The sequence below is a fragment of the Cricetulus griseus genome (genome assembly GCF_003668045.3).
Source record: "Cricetulus griseus strain 17A/GY chromosome 1 unlocalized genomic scaffold, alternate assembly CriGri-PICRH-1.0 chr1_0, whole genome shotgun sequence".
NCBI lineage: Eukaryota > Metazoa > Chordata > Mammalia > Rodentia > Cricetidae > Cricetulus > Cricetulus griseus.
In genome coordinates this window covers 222,180,746-222,198,829 of record NW_023276806.1, presented here as the reverse complement: position 1 = coordinate 222,198,829, position 18,084 = coordinate 222,180,746, and the positions used below count along the sequence as shown (strand labels likewise).

Sequence of the window (18,084 nt, the reverse complement as noted above, 5' to 3'; positions counted from 1 at the left end):
TGTACCTTAAAAACCCCACCTGACACGCTTAAAACTTCAAATTTTACAAGATATCTGAAGTAAATCTAGAGAACAAACAATATATTAAGATACTGACTTAAGTGGTTGGAATGCTTTTTTTATGTATTGCTGTAGCCATTTTTAGAATATTTTATATATTACTATAGCTCAATTCAACTGTTTGAATTTCTGATCAACTAAGAAATACATTCTCAAAACAAGAGAAAAAATGGCATAGTCATCTCATAAAAAGTACAAAAGTTAGAAATCAGCAGATATAATCTCTAGTTCAAAATTGGGTCAGAAGGTATAGTTCACTGGTAAATCTATACATCAAGAACCCCAGGGTTCAGTTGCCAGCATCATGGAAAACAAACAAACCAAGTAACAGCATAAAAAGCAACTTAGAATCAAAAATTAAGTCATTCTAAAAAAGGCTTATATTAAGTTACATAATGCTGTAAGTTTTAAGTAAAAAGCATTTTCTATTTTATCTTAGGAAAAAATATCATTTAAACTCCATCTTGTAAATACATAAGCAGGCTATTAGGATGTTAAGTAACTTAATAAGGATCATACTTAGGTACTAACTACTGCTACTGAAACCTTGGAATATCCCAAAACACATTAAATGTCACACTATACTTTTGTTTTTATGTAGTAGGTAGGTCTAAGCTTTTCTTTTACTAGAGAAAAAAATAACCTCTACTGCAAATGGAAAGCACACTGAAACATATAAATCTGGGATTCCTAGATTAAAGTTCACTATGTTATCACTCCCAATTCTGCAGCAAATTTTGAGGATTGAAATGTAACGTACACCTTCTTTTTATCTCTAAGCACTGTTTTTACTACCAGTATTTATTAGTTATGTGAGGGAAAATCTATTAGATCAGTTAAAGATTATTTAGTGTAGATTTATAAATATAAATACTTGTTGGTTTTTCCCCTGCTACTGGGATTAAACCTGGGACCTCATATACATTGATCAAGTGTTCTGCCACTGAACTACATTCCCTAGCAAAAGCATACTTATAGATAGAACAGAATTTTTTTTTTACAGAAAACAGCTTGATACAAACATTAAAATGAGAGAAATAAAAAATTTGAATTGAAAAGAATTCTAGAATGGTCTAATTACTATTCGTTACTTTTTATAGTGCTGACTATTGAACCCAGGGCTCAGTATATACTAGGTAAGTTTCCCACCACCAAGCTCTTTCTCAACCCTAATTAATGTAATTTACGTATAGGTAAGTATACGGAAGCGGAGAGAGGTGCAGTTCCTTGCTCAGTGTGACACAACTGAGATACTATGGACATTTAATAGAAAGTAAACAATGCAGTATTATTTACAGAAGTTAAGATCACTTAAAACAATACATCAAAAGTAAGCTCATAAAAAATGGGATGACTATGTCTTCTTGAGACAGCAATCCATAACAGTACTAAGTTACTGGCATGACATAAGAAGCACTGTTATGTGAGAAGCATAACAGTGCATTGCAATGGACACAAAGAACTAACCCCATTCTGTCCCAACCCTTACATCTGATAAAATAGAAGACGCTAGTGAGTCTAAAAATCTCTCAAGGATTTGTTATGCCTATTGAAACCTTAGATTCTGAAAGGGCTAAATGGATAACTTTCTTTTCTTTTTTTTAAACTCAGATGTATCTTTTACATCATGCATTTAATGGATAATTTTCTAACATGATATAAGGTCAAATCCCACGTACTTAATAAGTCATTTTTACAGAAGAATAGAGCAGTGTAATACAATACAATAGTATCATGAAGGGGCAATATGGAGGAGCCCCATGGTTGTGCTCACATTTACTAACTATTGGCCATCTTACTGTATGGCTTGCTATGGCTAACAAGACTGCCAGTGCTTTACTTGTGGCAGATTTGGCAATTATGCACAGTAGTATACACAGTAATCAAAAGATCAGAACAGAATGCTCCAGAAGACAAACATGACGCATGCTGTCTGGAAGGAGAACAGTTTTCTGATAAGAAACAATAGTATTATAGTTATGAATTCAATTTTCCTAAAAAGAACAATCTACTTACCAGCATGCATAATGAATGGGTGCCCAGTGGTCATTATCTAGTTGGTTGACTGAATATCCCTTATTAAGAAGATGGCTTAGTAATTCTGAATCTCCTTCACAGGCATTTCGATGCAAAGGAAAGTCATCAACCCACTGTCGTTCTCTAATCATAAAAAAGAAATTAGGAAAGAATAAATACTATTGAAACTTACATGACTTTAAAACAGATGTGATACACATCTGTGAAAACTACCTATCCCTGTACAGCTGTAGGCTAGTGATCACACTGCTTACTTACTGCCTAGACACATTCTAACATCAAGTTATGAAAGCCAATTAGAGTAAAACCAAAACAGTACTTGTCTTCCATGACACTGCTCATGCTTCGCTGCCATTTTTCCTGTTTGGGAATTTGGATTTTTGAGTAGTCTGGAGCTCCTAGACCAAAGTACGGATTTATTACCACTTTATCTACCTAGAAAAGGGAAAAAACAAAACAACAACAACAAAAGCCCTGTAAGTCTCATATACTTGACTTTTATATATATAAATAAAGCACTGATATTATTTTAATGTTTATAATGACAACGAATGCATCTTTTTTTTTTTTTTTTTAGGAAAAATTACATTTGAAATGTCTTCTGAAACCAGAGTTAAAATTCAACTGTTACCCGATTTGTATACTGAAGATCTGATCCAAACAAAGGGTTGTAAATGCAGGTATCTGCTTTCTCAAGGGCTAACATTTTACTCTTTATTTCTAGTGCACTATAGCCCATATGTAGTGAGTTTTCTGTCTGACCCAAGTCAGCAGCATACGCCGGGTTTATAACGTTTGTCTTGATGCGTTCAAGGGGAGAAGGTCGGAATAAAGCTGGGATAAAGTGTGATTGTGCATGACGTTCATCTAGCCACCTGGTAGAGAGGAAACAGAGACAGAAGAGAGCATGTTCAAAAGTGAAGGTGAAAAAGGCAGACTACTCTAGAACTCTGACATGTGACATGTTCTAAAATTGTGTTCAGCTTTTCAAAATTGTTAGTGCTAAGTACTTAATAAAAGCTTTGTCAACAGACAGCGATTACTCTAAAATGCCTATGCCATTCTCCCCACAAAACACTTTAACAAAGCACAAACGACATCCCTCCACATTGGGCCTCCTCAGACATGATATTACTCAAAAGAAGACAGACTATGACTTGCTAACTGACAAGAGTAACTTCTATGCCTACTTTTATAAGAGGAGAGTTGATCCTGAAAGCTAGGAAGTGTTCATTATTTTGGGAAGATAAAATAAACGTCCTCTAAGTAGGCTAGGCAGTCTTAGTTGGGGGATTTTTTTCATCCTTATAACTGAAAAACTGACCATTTTTTTAATACAAAAGGTTATTTTTCATTAATATTTTGCTACAAGTATAACTCAGACTAACTGCACTTATGATTAAAATATTCTTAATATGTTTCTTACTTATCCAAGGCTATTAACATCCTTGCTGTAAGTGTTGCAAAGTGAGTACTGGATTCACTACAAACTCTCATAATATCTTGTAAGCAGTAAAAAACTGGACATCCTGGAGTATATGAATATTTAGTATTATCTGAAAAAGAAAAAGGAAGAAATTATTCCATTACATAAAGTTTACAAATAGAGGTATTCTTAATATAGACCATGTTCTCAAAATTTGTGAAAAATAACAGAAATTGTTCTTTATTTGGAATTAGAATACTGGACTCAGGTGAAGCTCTGTGTCTTGTCCACTTTGATGAACACAACAATTAATATCTTAAATTGTATTCAGTGTGTTTGTGTGTAGATCAGGGAACAATTTTTGGGAGTTGGTTCCTGTCCTCCACCTCGTTGATACAACGTGTGATTTGTTTACTACATGCAGCAGACTCCAGGATGGCGGGCCCATGAATTTTTGGTTCATTCATTCTACTGCTTCCATTTCCCAAACTCACAATTGGAATGCTGGGATCCCAGAGGCTTTTGGCTGTTTTATGTGGGTTCCAGGGATCAAACTCAGGTCATCAGGATTGCATGGCAAGTACTGTTAAGCACTAAACCAACCCTCTAGTTCCAGCATTTATAATCTTTATAATCTCTTCCTCAATAATGTAAAATCATTTAATATGCTAGATTTTTTTAAAAAACCTGTGTACACTTAGAAGAATGAATCTTGTGTGCTAGAGCTGGCCAATAAAATAATGCAAATACAAGAAGCAGCAGGCTGATGGATGTCTATGGTAGGTTGGTAAATTTTTATCACTACCTTACACGAGGCCAACACTATGGTTTCTAAAGTAATTCATATCAAATACCTTAATGAATTCTCTCTATACTATGAATCAAGTGAGAACATGGAATAATATTATATCTAGTTACATATAGTTAAAATATTAAATCTTAAGATTGCCCAAAGTCTCAAAATGAATTAACAATAGAATCTGCAATGAAACTGAAAATTGCTTTCTATCATTCCAGGATGTCCAAAGCTCAATTTAAAATTTTTTATTAGCTTTATGTTCCATATATGTTATCAATACTACTGGGTAGAGTAATTTAGAATTACAATTATATCTATTTTTAGGTTATTAATAGTATATCCGTTGAAAAATTTCTTTATAATCATTTTTATTTCTTTTCCTTCCTTCTTTTCTCTTCCTTCCTTCCTTCTTTTCTTTCTTTCTCTCTTTCAAGACAAGGTTTCTCTGTGTAGCTCTGGCTGTCCAGAAACTCACTTTGTAGACCAAGCTAGCCTTGAATGCAGAGATCTGCCTGACTCTGCCTCCTAAATGCTGGGATTAAAGGTGTGCACCACCACTGCCTGGCCTCTATGGCTAACTAGCATGGTTACCTCTGTGCTCTGATCCTTAGGCAAGCTTTATTTGTTAGATCGTAAACAAAACATCACCACAGCTGGATCTCCTAGAATTGGAGTGGCAGATGGTTGTGACCCACAGTTTTAATGATGGGAATTGACTTAGGGTCCTCCAGAAGCATAATTAGTGTTCTTAATTGATGTACCATCTCTCTAGCTCTTTAACTTGAATACTTTTAATTTCAATTACTCCTTCTCTCTTCACATCTCCATCTTAAAAATGGAAATGAAAACATTATGAATTAGCCAAGAAACCTATATATTATCTTGAAATTAAAATATATATGACATTTTTCTTCTGTTAAAAGTACATATAACAATATTACAGTAGTAACTACAAATATATACTCCTAAATACTTCAGTAAATTTCTAATTAACATTCAAAATACCTAAAAAGTCTAAATTTAGATTACCTTTGACAACGGATGGAACAATAAAAAGTGCTGCTTCCCTGCCGGTTTTCTCTCCATCCAGAGGAAATTTCTTCATTAGTACCACTCGTTTTCCTAATTGCAAAAAAAAAAAAAAAAAAAAAAAAAAAAAAAAAAAAAAAAGAAGCAAAGATGAAATAAGAGAATGTTTTGCTTGCTTCTTTGCTTTGCTGAGACAGGGTCTTCACTGTAGCCCAAGTCAGCCTTTAACTCATGATCCTGTTGCCTCAGCCTTCCAAGTGTCAAGATTACAGGTGCTAACCATCACACTTGGCTGAAGATAATAGATACTTAAATCTTACAAATTGCCTTCAGGATTAGCAAACAAGTTTTTAGGGGTTGGAGACACCCCTTATTGATATAATACTTGTCCAACAGGAGCAAGGGTCTTGCAATGCATCACAAAAATAAATAAAATTTAAAATTTAAAGTAATTCTATATCAAATATGTACATAATATATTTCATATATAAAGTTTTGTTAATAATTAACATTAATAAAATTTAAAAACATATACAAAAAGACCAAAGAAAATAAAGACTTTAGAAAAGGAACTCAAAACATAAAAAGATAGCCATATTATATTATATTATATGCACTAATAAAAACTGATAATTCTGGCAGTTGGGGGAGATGACTCAGGCAGTAAAGTATTTGCTGCATAAGTGTGAGAATTCTTAGAACCCATGTAAATCTGGGCACATTCATGTGTGCCTATAATCCTAGTGCTCTATAGCAACGTGGGAGATGTAGATAGAAGTCCCAGGAGTTTAAGGGCCAACTAGTCTGGTGTATGCAACTGTAGCAATCAAGAAATCCTTTATCAAACAAGGTGGAAGGCAAGGACAGAGACACTCAAGGTTGTCCTTGCACCTCCACACATGAGCTGTGGTACAAGTATGACCCATACTCGCACACACAAATGAGCATTTAGGCACATATGCACTCATTCAAAGTTTGTAATTAAAAAAACAAAACAAATGTTGGCAAATTTTGATATTACAGGATCAACATATAGACAATCAACTAATAGATTCAGGGCATATTTTAATGTACTAGAAACTTCTTATGAGTGGGAGTCACAGACAGTTGTGGGCCACCATATGGATACTGAAAATTGAAACTGAGTCCTCTATAAAAGCAGCTACTGAGCCACCTGAATACTTTCCTTTTTAAATCATAGCATATACGCAGTTTATAAATGTTGTACCTTCAGCCTTCTCTCTGTTTCTTACGAGGCTAAAAATAGGCAACCACTTTTCAGTAACTTGCGTCTTGAACTCACAAAGATCCACCTGCCTCTGCCTCCAGAGTGCTGGGATCAATGGCATATGCCACCACTGCCTGGCCAAGATTAGTACTTTTACAATACTTTTTCAGGTTTTTTTTTTTTAGGATCTCTTCTTTCCTATGACCAAAATGAGAAGAAAACTGTTTTATCTTGGTAACTTAAAGATTTTTTTTTTGGCTGATTAATCCATGAATATTATGTTTCATTTAGCCATAGAGAGAGGGTTATTGTTATTTCTTCTGTCTGGTAGAAATAAAAGTAATAGCTCAGAGATAATTATCTAGAAAACCATACAGCTAGTAAAAGCACTCTGCAGTCTCTCAATGAATACATCACTAACACTGCACTTCCTTACAGGGTTTGGGTTCTACAGAAATTAGTTATCTTCATGAAGCAGAGGACCAGAGCAGGGTGGAGAGGGGACTAAACTGCAACAGTGAATATGAGAAATACATAGTATATACTAGAAAATTCTATAATTAAATCTAGTTTGTAAAATTAATACTTGCTAATAAAATTCCACTGAAGTTACTTCTTCAAGGATCTGGAGTACAGTTTAACAACTTCCTGAGGTCTTCCTTCTTTTTCAAATGGAAAGAAACATAAAAAGAAACTGGTTTTTAAAATATTTAAAAAACTTATTTATCTGGGCTAGGCACAACAGCACCAGTCTTTAATTCTCACATTCAGGAGCAGAAGGAGACAGACCTCTGCAAGCCCAAGACCAGCCTAGTCTACATATTGAGTTCCAGTCCAGGTAGGGTTACACAGTGAACAAAATAAACAAAAAAAATTAACCCATCCCCCCAAAAAACCAACAAATTTTTCTTTTTACTACTGAAAACAAACTGTTAGCTATAGGAAGAGAGAAAGTTTCCTACCTCTGATCCCCTGGTTTGCAGGAGAAATTGGTTTGGTAGTTTCTACTACATAATCCAATATGCCTTGTGCTATTTCACTGTTGCCTTGAAGTTTAGTTTCCAGCAAAACTTTCTTTCTCTTTTTTTTCTGCCCTTCAATTGGAACTTCATGCAATAAAATCTTAGATGAGAAAAACGGCATTAATACAAAGTTTAAAATTCACTTGCCCTAGAATACTATATTATAACCTGACAGCCTTTCTCATCCCTAGGTGCATATTACAGAATAAGCTATAAGGCTTTAAAGTAATGCCAATGCTAGTCTCTTCTCTGGACCTATCAAGTCAGAACGCATAAGGAATGGGCTCCTACTACAAGTAGTTTCCCAAGTCAGTCTATAGTACAACGAAATTGGGGAATGGCTTCAGACAACCTTACCAAAGCAGTTTAAGCCAAATGTTAGAAAAATTAGGCTATAAATCTGTTATACAGAAAAAATACAATTCAGTTTTATTTATATATGTAATAACTGTAACACACACACACACACACAGATATAACTGCCCCAATTACACATTTACTAATCTGTATATGACTACAGAAAAGTTATTTGACTGCTTAAAGCAGTCAAATGATTTAAGGTAAAATAATAAATTGTTAAAAAATAATCTGAAAATAACCATATCAATCTTTATACTCAAAGTCTGAGTAAATCGATTCTTCATTAAATTTTTAATTTTGAGTTATTCCACAATTATATAAAAACCTAAGTAAATAAACTTAAGAAAATCATGAGCTGGGCATGGTGGTGCACACCATTAATCCCAGAATTCAGGAGGCAGAGACAGGCAGATCTGAGTTCAAAGCCAGCCTGGTGTACAAAGTGAGTTCCAGGGCAGCCATGGCTACACACAGAGAATCTCTGTCATGTAAAACAAACAAACAAACAAACAAACAAAAAACACTCCTTTGCTTTACTTCTCCCTTTCATTTGTAAGGCAGGGTCTCATGCAACTCTGGCTGGCCTCAAGCTCCCTCTGTAGCCATGGTTCACACTGCTTGGTTTTATGCAGTGCTGGGTTTCAAACTCAGACCTTTCTGCATGCTTGCTAAGCACTCTATCAACTCATCTACAGCTGAGCCCCTCCCTCAAATAGCTTTTTGTCAAATAATCGACACATGTAATAAATGCCAAGTTACTGAAGCGTATCCAACAGAAAAAATACCATTGGGTCGAGATCGAGACTAGATGCTCAAAATGCTCTCTATGTAAATGATAATACAGAAAGACATTCAACGGTAGAAATCAAATGGCATTAAATTTTCTCACTTCATAGGACTTAGCTCTGTATTCCCGAGAGTTGAGACTGGCAACATTCTTTGGACGGATAACCGCAACATATGCATCTTCTATGTTTTCTGGATTTCCCATTGCTTTATAAAACAAACAAAAAGGTCCTTGGAAGAGTAAACGACATAACTGTTGAAATACCTACTGACACTCCATAGCTCTCAGCAAGAAAACATTTGATTTAGTTAGGTCATCCTAACTTTCTCTGGAGATGCTCGTCATAGATGTGAACCATGTGGTCAGTACAAAAGAAATCTTTTCCATTTCCGTTATCAATTCCCTAGATTACCCAAAGTTTTTTTTTTTCTAAATATATTCACTGTGTTGAGATATATATATTCCTCCCTTTCCCCCAAAAACTATTTTTTTAAGTCTCCATTGGGCAATTTTGGAAAAGTAATTGGATTTCAGCTATATACTTGCTTGCCAATGTTCTCTTTGACCAGCGCTATTACTTTTTCACAAGTACACTAAAAAGCTTCTCTTGGATTGAATATCTTTTATCTTTTTGGCTTTTAAATGTTCCTCTCAGTGATATACCAGTAAATTTCTAAAAGAACATCTACCAAAGGGTTTCTTTTCTAGTCACATTGACATGAACTTTCTTTAATTTTTTAAAAGGCCCATTAGGCATTAAAATGGTCTTTTCATATTTAATGAGTCCCTTACTGCTTCAACTCCCAGGATAGGGGAAAAAAAGCATTTTCAAAAGAGAATACACACGTATTCTGTTTTCTCAGATGCAACTGATGTCACTTTGATGCCCTAACTCACTTTCCTAAAATTAAAAAATGCCTTATTTTGAAAATTTTATGAAAATGAAATTCTTTTAAAATACAGTAACTTTTGCCACGTTAAATAAAATTTAATATAAAAGCTTAACAAGTATTTCTTCACAAATGTTTGTCTTAATTAAACTATTTTTAATTACAAAAGTTTCAATTTATTTTGAACCAAAGAAACTAAGGTATTTCGATGAAGAAGTTAGAGTGAAACATAAGGATGAAGACATTTCATTTTGTTTAAAGTTTTATGAACAGATTAATTTCCATTCTATAGTTCATGGAATTTTTTTTCCATTCAAACATTTAATAAGATCAGTCTAAAAACCCACTACATGCAAAAGAGCTGTTTACAGAATGTGAAAAAAAGGCTTTTCTCAAAAACTTGTTTAGCAATTCTTTTCATCTCAGATTAACAATGACCAAAACATAATAAAGTAAATAATACGATTTACGGCCGCCTTAAGACTGCAAACTTCTTTAAAAGGCACTGCATTGTAGAGAAACTGTACAGAATACATGACAATTACAGAAAACAATGCTTTCTGTAAAGCACCTAAAGGAGAGATTAAGTAGCTGTTAACTACACGGAATTTAAAGTAAATTGTCTCAAGGAATGCATGACAAGAAAACGTCTATTTACAGTGTTTTATTTGTTAACACCTATCATATATTTAAAAACATTTCACTAGTAACATATTCCCCAAACATTCTTAAAATTGGTTCTCAAGAAGTATTCGTACTGGAACATTTAAAATAGGCTTCCAATGGAAATATCAAGAAACAAAGGTTGAAGCCAGGAAAATAACAAGCTACCAGCCGTGAAGGTAAGGCTGGTGCAGCAGAAACACATAATGATAGGAAAAGAGAACTAGTCAAAAGAAACACAGGGAGGGCGGGAGGGGGAGAGGGAGAGAGGGAGAGAGGGAGAGAGGGAGAGAGGGAGGAGAGAGAGAGAGAGAGAGAGAGAGAGAGAGAGAGAGAGAGAGAGAGAGAGAGAGAGAGCTCACTGCACTGGAGAAAATGCTCAGGCATAAATAATATGCTGCCTAAATACTGAGGACTTATGTAAGTGGAGACGGTTCATAACTGGGAAAGGTTTTTTTTTTTTTTGCTTATCCTTAAGATCCAGAAAGGAGAGGCGGGCAATTGTCAAGAGTGCCCACAGCTGGGATAATAATAATAATAATAATAATAATAATAATAATATAATCCTTTGTGGGTCAGCTGGTCTGTTCACAAACAAACAGTAAAGACACGGTAAGTTCTCTGGGAGAGCGGGACAGGAATGGAACTGAAATCTTGAGGCAGAAATCTGAAGATAAAAACACCGAGGGGCGGGGACCGCCAAGAAAGCAAGAGAGAAACACAAAGCAAAACAAAACATAATGGAAAAGAACTCGGAAAGCAGGGAAAAAGACAGGAGATGCCAGCGACAAGCCGGGCATGGCTCGCTTGCGGGCACAACTGATAACGTTCTGCCCGGGGAGGCGTCCCCTGCCCCGGGGCGCTCACCCCAAAGACGCCCGCGCCTCCCCTCGCTCTCTGCTCGGGAGCAGCGGCGCTCCTCGCCCCGCAGAACCGAGCGGGGGAGAGCGCTTCGGCGTCCCTCGCGCTTTCGCTGGCTGGAGCCGGGACGGCGCCTCTGTCCTCGTTCCCGCGAGGGGAACCGGGGAGACTCACCCGAGCGAGCGGCCGAGCTTCCGACGGGCCGCTACATCCAAGTCCCGGGGCCGGGCGGACCGGGCGGGCGGCGGCGGCGGCGGCGGCGGCGCGGCGGCGGCGGCGCGGCGGCGGCGGCGCGCGGCGGCGGCGGCGGGCGGCGGCGGCGGCGGCGGCGCGGCAGCAGCAGCAGCAGCAGCCGGGGACCCAGGGGCCCTCACCGCTTTCTCATGCCTTCGGCCGCGCGCGCGCCCCGGAGGCCCGAGCCAATTTCCTGGGTGCGCGAAGCCCCTCGGCCGTCCCCGAAGCCGCCCGCCCCGAGAGTTCGGGGCTCCGGACACCCGCTCCCCGCTGCCCTTCCCTCTCCTCTGCCCCTTTCAGCTCCCCAGACGAACTCGCCAGACTACCAAGGCCTCAGCTTGCCGTCCCGCCGCGACCGGCGGCGCCGGGGAGATAACTTCCGGGGTTACGCCCCGCCCTCCACCCCGCGCCCGCCCCGCCCCGCCCGCCCCAGCCTGCTGGCTGGAGGTTTGCGGCGGAAAAGCTTCCGGGTCGGTGTGCTGGGTGCCGCCGCCGTTCGTGCCGGTTGGTGCCACTCGGTGCAGCGGCCGCAGCTGTCTGGAGCGGGGGGTCGGAGGAAGCCCGGCGGCTGTGAGCCCCGCGCTGTCGGCCGCGGCGGAGCTCGGGCGCTGGGAGGGGGAGCGTTCGGCCCCGGCGACTGCGCGCGCACCCGGCTCGACCATGCGCTGGACTTGAGCGAGCGCCGGAGGCCGGCGTCACCGCCCCCTCCTCCCACCCCGAGAGCCGCGGCGCGCAGCCGGGGAAGATGGGGGGCGCCCGCCCGGCGTGAGCTCGCCCGGCGCGTCGGGCTCCCGCAGCGCTTCCCGCGGGCCTCCCAGCGCACATCCTCGGGCTCCCGCAGCCGCTGGCGGCCGGCGGGCGGGCGGGCGGGTGGGTGGGCGCGGAGCGGAGCCGAGGTGACCCGCCTGGCACGAGAGGCAGAGTGGCGGCGGCGGCGGCGCAGGAAGCCCTGCGGACCTGCGGGATCCACGCGACCCCGGTCCCCACCGGGAGAAGTAACCGTAAGTCTCCGCTCCGCGGCTCGGCTCCGCTCGGCTCCGGCCGGGGCTGCTGTGTCGCTGCCTCCGGCTCACGCCCTTGCCGTGTCTCTGGCGAGTGTGCCCGTCGTCGTCCCCGGTGTCCCCCAGTCCCCGAGCAGGTAACAGCATCCTGTGTAACCCCCACGGGGTTTCTCGCGCTCACGGATTTGCAAAGCCTCCCCGCTTCCCTTCGCGGGGCGCGCCCCATCCTCCACACACCACACACGTCTACACCGCTTTGTCCCTCTGCCCTCAGAAGATCCGCGCCCTCCGCGGTTCTCTGTAGAAGCCCAGAGCTCACTGCCTCCGCGGACCGCAAGTCCCGAGAGGTTCAGAGTGCCCCGCGGGACTATCACGGATGGGGATGGGTACAAAGTAGATGGCACCGCTGAACCTTTTAGGTTGGTTTGGTTTGGCCGCCCAAACCAAAGGATGGACGCTCCTCTGTACCCTCCGTCGAATCCTCGTTTGTGTGAACTGTTCTTCCACGGATAGTTTGAGTCCGAGGAAATTGGAGCTGGAACTGTAACGAAGCAGCTCCTGGAGAGGTTTTCGCCTCTCAAGCTCCATTCATCTGGAGTGGCATGTTGAAACATCCTAACGCCCCATCCCAGGAAAGTCTCACTGGTAAATCTGAAGAGCGTATGTGAACCCCCCGGAATTTTTAGTTAGTATGCTCTGGATACTGTTAATTTCTGACCATTTTGATTACTATTTGACTGGTCTCTTCCTCATTAAATTTGTGTGTGTGTGTGTGTGTGTGTGTGTGTGTGTGTGTGTGTGTGTTTAGGCTGCTTCAGCAGAACTTTCCAGAAATTAGATTAAAATATAATTTTAGTGCTGTCAGTGATTGGAGAATAGCTGTCATGTGCCTCATGCATTTACTACTTTCATAGAAAGGAAGTATAATCTCAAAATAATGGTGCACTGTACCTTGCAGGCTCTGTTATTAGTCTGTAAACTACTCTGAGGTGGTGCAGTAGCATTGATGATTTTTTTATCCTTGAAAATTATTATTTAAGAACGATAGATAGGTTTTGTCATCCCTCCCCCCAAAAATTCCTTTTGGCAGTTGATTGTGTAACTTTACACTTCACAGGCCTTAGTTTGAAGCAGGCTCAGAAGATGTAGATCCAATTGTCTTTCTGGAAATGGACTTTCCTTCTCACAGAAGCCCGACACTGTGCAGACTTGAGTGCATCGTTGAAGGTGTGGCTTCCGTTCTCTGCACAGTCAGCTTCTGAATGAGAAGATTTGAGTGTGTTCCTGAGGGAACGGGCAGTTACACGGCACAATCTTGTCTTAAAAGCCCACTGATTTCTATTATCTTTGGGGCAAAGAAGGAAAAATAGAACTGTATTTTCCTATCTCATTTATTTGATCCCTCTCTCACAGCTCTGAAAATCCCGAGTTTATGCTGTGAAAGTGTCCTGAAACCATGCATGCAGTCTTACAAAGTGAGGGCTGTAACAGGTGCATCTGAGCTATGAAGATAAAATTTGGTTAGCCACTCTTATACTGCTGTGGCACTCTTCAATTCTGAGAGGCTTGATTGTCTTTCCTCCTCCTTTCCTGGGTGTGCTCACTTATGAAAGTGACGTGCATTTATTTATACAGCTTACCTGTAGGTAAAAGATCAAAGACATTTTCTTATATGGGTGGTTACAGTTGATGGAAAAAGTATGAATTAAGTTTCTCTGAATCTCCATGAATGGAAGTGAAAAACTCTCCTCAGTGCTTTGAATAGTTTTTTCCCTTTGAGGGTACATAAATCATCATTCATCTAGGTTAAATGTTTAAGTGTTTCTTTCAAATACTAAGTTTTATATGGGACATATTTGTCAAAAAAAAAAGATTTTGAGAGTCAGTTCAGTATTATCTCAGCCTCGTGAAGTTTCTCTGCATTATCCTAAAAATGCTTAGGTATCTTATGTACCTTCTCAAAATGACCTAACTTGGGAAACAGTGACTTTTGGACTTTACCGTTTATTTTCTTCAAACTGCCTCTTCCCCACCCTAAAAACTTCACTTTCCTGCTTATTTTATTACTTTGCCTCATTAAACCTTTAGTGAACTGTGTGTGAAGATCAGGGTTTATGTTCTGCCTCTACAGATATTTATATCAAGATTTCCTTTTCTCATTGAATTTACCAATCTAGATGTTTGACTATGATTGTGTCTAAAGGCCTTGAGAGTTTTGGTTCTGCAATGAAAATACTCATTCAGACTTGACTAGTAGGATTTATGGGTTAGCAACATTTCTATACAGTTCAGATTTTCTGCTGTTGATACTTTTTTCCAAAGCTTCATTTGTATTATAAACATGTTGCTCATTTTAAAAAAATCAAAATCCATTAATGGCTTGTTCTTCTTTTGGCCGATGTCCTTTATCACTAATTACATGCTTTTCTGTTTTTGAGATTATATAACATATCCTTAATGATTCTTGAATTCTTAAAAAAAAAAACAGCAACATTTGCTACTTTTCTGACCTGCCTCTCTCTCTCTCTCTCTCTCTCTCTCTCTCTCTCTCTCTCTCTCTCTCTCTCTCTCACACACACACACACACACACACACACACACACACACCACATACTCTTTATCATTGAGCTGTAAAATATCCCCTTAAAATCCATGACGGAAAAAGCCTATCAGATGCCTTTAGTAAATGAAAGATGTAAAACAATTACCTTCCTTGTTAATGCATCTAGTCAGTATGGTAAAGGAAGGTGTAAATAGTTTAAACATAAGTTTTCATTCTGTTTCTGGTCACAGACACTGATAGCTGTATCCCATTCTTTTCTACCGGCAGGTATTATACATTACAGCTTTCAGATTTTTAACAATAGTTTTGAAATGATTTCAGATGACTTGAATTAGAAGTAATTTTAAATTCATAAAATGTTAGCAATACAAAGAACTGCCATTGTATTCCTTCATTCAGATTTCTTTCACTGTTAATATTCTGCTACAGTTCTTTAATTGCTTACCATTTTTGTCTCCATGCATAAATACATATGTTCAACACATAGAGTTTTATCAGTCTTTTGTAACATTGTGAGGAAGCTTCAGGCATGTGTGCTTTTACCCTGAAATACTACAGTGTCTGCTTTCTAAAAGCAAAGCCCTGTTATACAAGCCACATACTACCCTTCAGGAATGCATACTATGTTAATTTTTTTTCAGACATCTTTGGCCTCAGTTTCCCCATCTTCCAAGTCATTAGCAATTTTGTCAAATATACACCTGCATTTTCTAGCATAACCCTCATCCTAGAACTATGAAATATTTCCTCATGCCCCCGCACCCCAGGTAAGTGATGTTTTACTGAAAGAAATACCAACATGCCATGCCCTTCCCAGTGACTCTTACCCAGAGGCATACAGTGGCAGACCATGTCATTAGCCACGAATGTAACAAGATATAATTGTGGAAATAAATTCCAAAATTGTGACTATTTTCATGTATTGTGCTATTTCAGTTTTCCCCAGGTTAGTCAGGGGAGCATCTTTAAACTGGCTGCTATGCCCATTTATCATGCTCCTATCGGGTTCACTGTGCATTTCCTTTCTTGCAGAATAAATTGTTTCTGATTCATCTTGTGCTTTGCTTGCTCTACCCCTGAAATCAGCCATTTCTACAGGAACCTTACTTTTGCTTTTTAGTTTGTAAAGATGACAGGTATTTATAACAGAGATTTGGGAATGCTGCTTTTTGCTGCTGGAGTGTGAGTGGTTTCAAGGCCTTTCACTAGACATGGTTAGGGAAGATAGTTTGTACATGTATATGTAATGTGCTCATATACATACTCTTTTGTTTTCTTTTGTTTTTGAGTCATTTTCCAGGCTGGCCTTAAATTTATAGTTATATTAATGTATGCTGAGCTGTATTCCTAACTTCACAAAACAAACAAACAACAAATTACAGATGTTTCCTAAGCAGTGAGAATCAGATGTAGACTGTCTGGGGCAGTATGGTGGCTCCACAGTGCTGTCAGTAATACATGCTCATTTGTCTTTCTGGTTAGTCACCCTATCTTTATCACCAGTGCTCTTAAGGTGACATTCCAGGCTGAGTAACAGCTTCTCTCTATTTCTTCTCTCATCATCCATGCCTCTGGGTCAGTATCATATCTAGTCATCTCTAGAACAGAGCCAGGACAAAAGACCTCCATAACAAGTTCTCTTGAATGAAGTTTTTCTCTTTTAGAAATAATGCAGATTCGGCTTCATGTGACATATATTTACATTTAGATTAGAACTCAGAGCTTTTTTCTGTAATCTCTTGAGTTGCCACGATTAAAAGGTTTTCATGTCCCACCCCTCCAAACACTAAGTTGTTTACAAACAGAGAGATGAACATGATTGATTATATCATCCAATTGGAAGCAGTTATTTTGGGGAACACAGGAATTTATCATTGTACAAAATAAATAATGTTAACTAAAAATTTTTTATGTGCAGGTATAAAATGCAGCTAGTATAAAGCTAAATAAGGCTCAGGCAGTGGTGGTGCACTTTAATCCCAGCACTTGGGAGGCAGAGGCAGGTGGATCTCTGTGAGTTCGAGACCAGCCTGTTCTACAAGAGGTGGTTCCAGAACAGACTCCAAAGCTACACAGAGGAACCCTGTCTCGAAAAACTAGAAAAACAAAACAACAACAACAAAAAATAACAAAACAAAAACATTAAATAAGACTGGGGCTGAGCCGGGCATTGGTGGCACGCACCTTTAATCCCAGCTACACAGACCCTGTCACGGGGGAAAAAAAAAAAAAAAAAAGACTGAGGCTGAATAGATGGCTCGGCAGTTAAGAGCATTGGCTACCCTTCCAGAGGACCCAGGTTCAATTCCCAGCACCCACATGGCTGCTCACAACTCTCTGTAACTCCATTTTCAGGAATCTGACACCATCACACATATGTACACACTGGCAGAATACTAATGCATATGAACTAAAGATGAATTTTTAAAAATTCTTTACTCACTTCTGGCTACTGTGACCACCTGAACACATGTGGCATACATACACATACACACACACACACACACACACACACACACACACACACACACACACACACACACACAGAAACAAAAATAATAAATATAAGTATTAATAAAAAAGTGAGCAAGGCTCAGGGGCAGAGCTTTTGCCTAGCAAGTGCTGAGCCCTAAGTTTAACCTCTAGCACCATGAAGACAAACTGACCTTGAGTGTGAGACGGCTCTTGTTCTCAAGGAGTTTATCACATAACCAGGAAGGCAGATAAGCACCGAAGTACGGCTTTAGGTGGTAAGCTCATCCTGTAATCAAGTTAGACATCATATAACTTGGGTTGGGGAGCTCTGATGTTTTTTAAGTGCTAGCTTTTGCAGGGAATTTTCTTTAGGGCAAGTTACCGTTATAATATTCTAAAATAGAACTGGGCAAGATCGTGTTTGCTGTTTGATAAAGTTAATCAGGTATGGGATCTAGAAAGAATGGAAGTTCATCTAATATGTTAACATATGTTCCTGTATTTATTAGATATTAAATTTGTGTGTAAATATATTCCTATTCTCAAGGCCTTTGGTTTTTATAATATAGTCTGGATATCAACAGTATAAGATAGTATATTAGTACTGTGGCTACTGTCTTATAAAGTGAGGGCAACGGAGCTTGGTTAA

General features: G+C 39.6%; 2 protein-coding genes across 12 annotated transcripts in view; one reads left to right on the top strand and one right to left on the bottom strand.

Annotated features, from left to right (window-relative positions):
* The window catches only part of Krit1 (KRIT1 ankyrin repeat containing), a 32,485-nt gene extending 21,031 nt beyond the window's left edge, over positions 1 to 11,454 (bottom strand). For 3 of the 6 annotated variants that reach the window (XM_027389815.2, XM_027389817.2, XM_027389819.2), the window contains exons 1-8: positions 11,337 to 11,454; positions 8,851 to 8,954; positions 7,542 to 7,701; positions 5,352 to 5,444; positions 3,524 to 3,653; positions 2,729 to 2,972; positions 2,417 to 2,532; positions 2,077 to 2,220 (exon numbers count right to left, since the gene is read on the bottom strand). In XM_027389815.2, coding sequence (XP_027245616.1) covers positions 2,077 to 2,220; positions 2,417 to 2,532; positions 2,729 to 2,972; positions 3,524 to 3,653; positions 5,352 to 5,444; positions 7,542 to 7,701; positions 8,851 to 8,952 — 989 coding nt within the window. In that variant the 5' untranslated portion in view covers positions 8,953 to 8,954; positions 11,337 to 11,454. Of the gene's footprint in view, positions 1 to 2,076; positions 2,221 to 2,416; positions 2,533 to 2,728; positions 2,973 to 3,523; positions 3,654 to 4,913; positions 5,151 to 5,351; positions 5,445 to 7,541; positions 7,702 to 8,850; positions 8,979 to 11,336 lie in introns of those variants that run through there. The other 3 variants (XM_027389816.2, XM_027389818.2, XM_035450884.1) reach the window with 3 other exon arrangements.
* Positions 11,455 to 12,272: 818 nt separating this feature from the next.
* The window catches only part of Ankib1 (ankyrin repeat and IBR domain containing 1), a 99,979-nt gene continuing 94,167 nt past the window's right edge, over positions 12,273 to 18,084 (top strand). For 3 of the 6 annotated variants that reach the window (XM_027389824.2, XM_027389823.2, XM_027389820.2), the window contains exon 1: positions 12,273 to 12,397. The gene's annotated coding sequence lies outside the window, so the exon portion shown is untranslated. The other 3 variants (XM_027389821.2, XM_035450883.1, XM_027389822.1) reach the window with 3 other exon arrangements.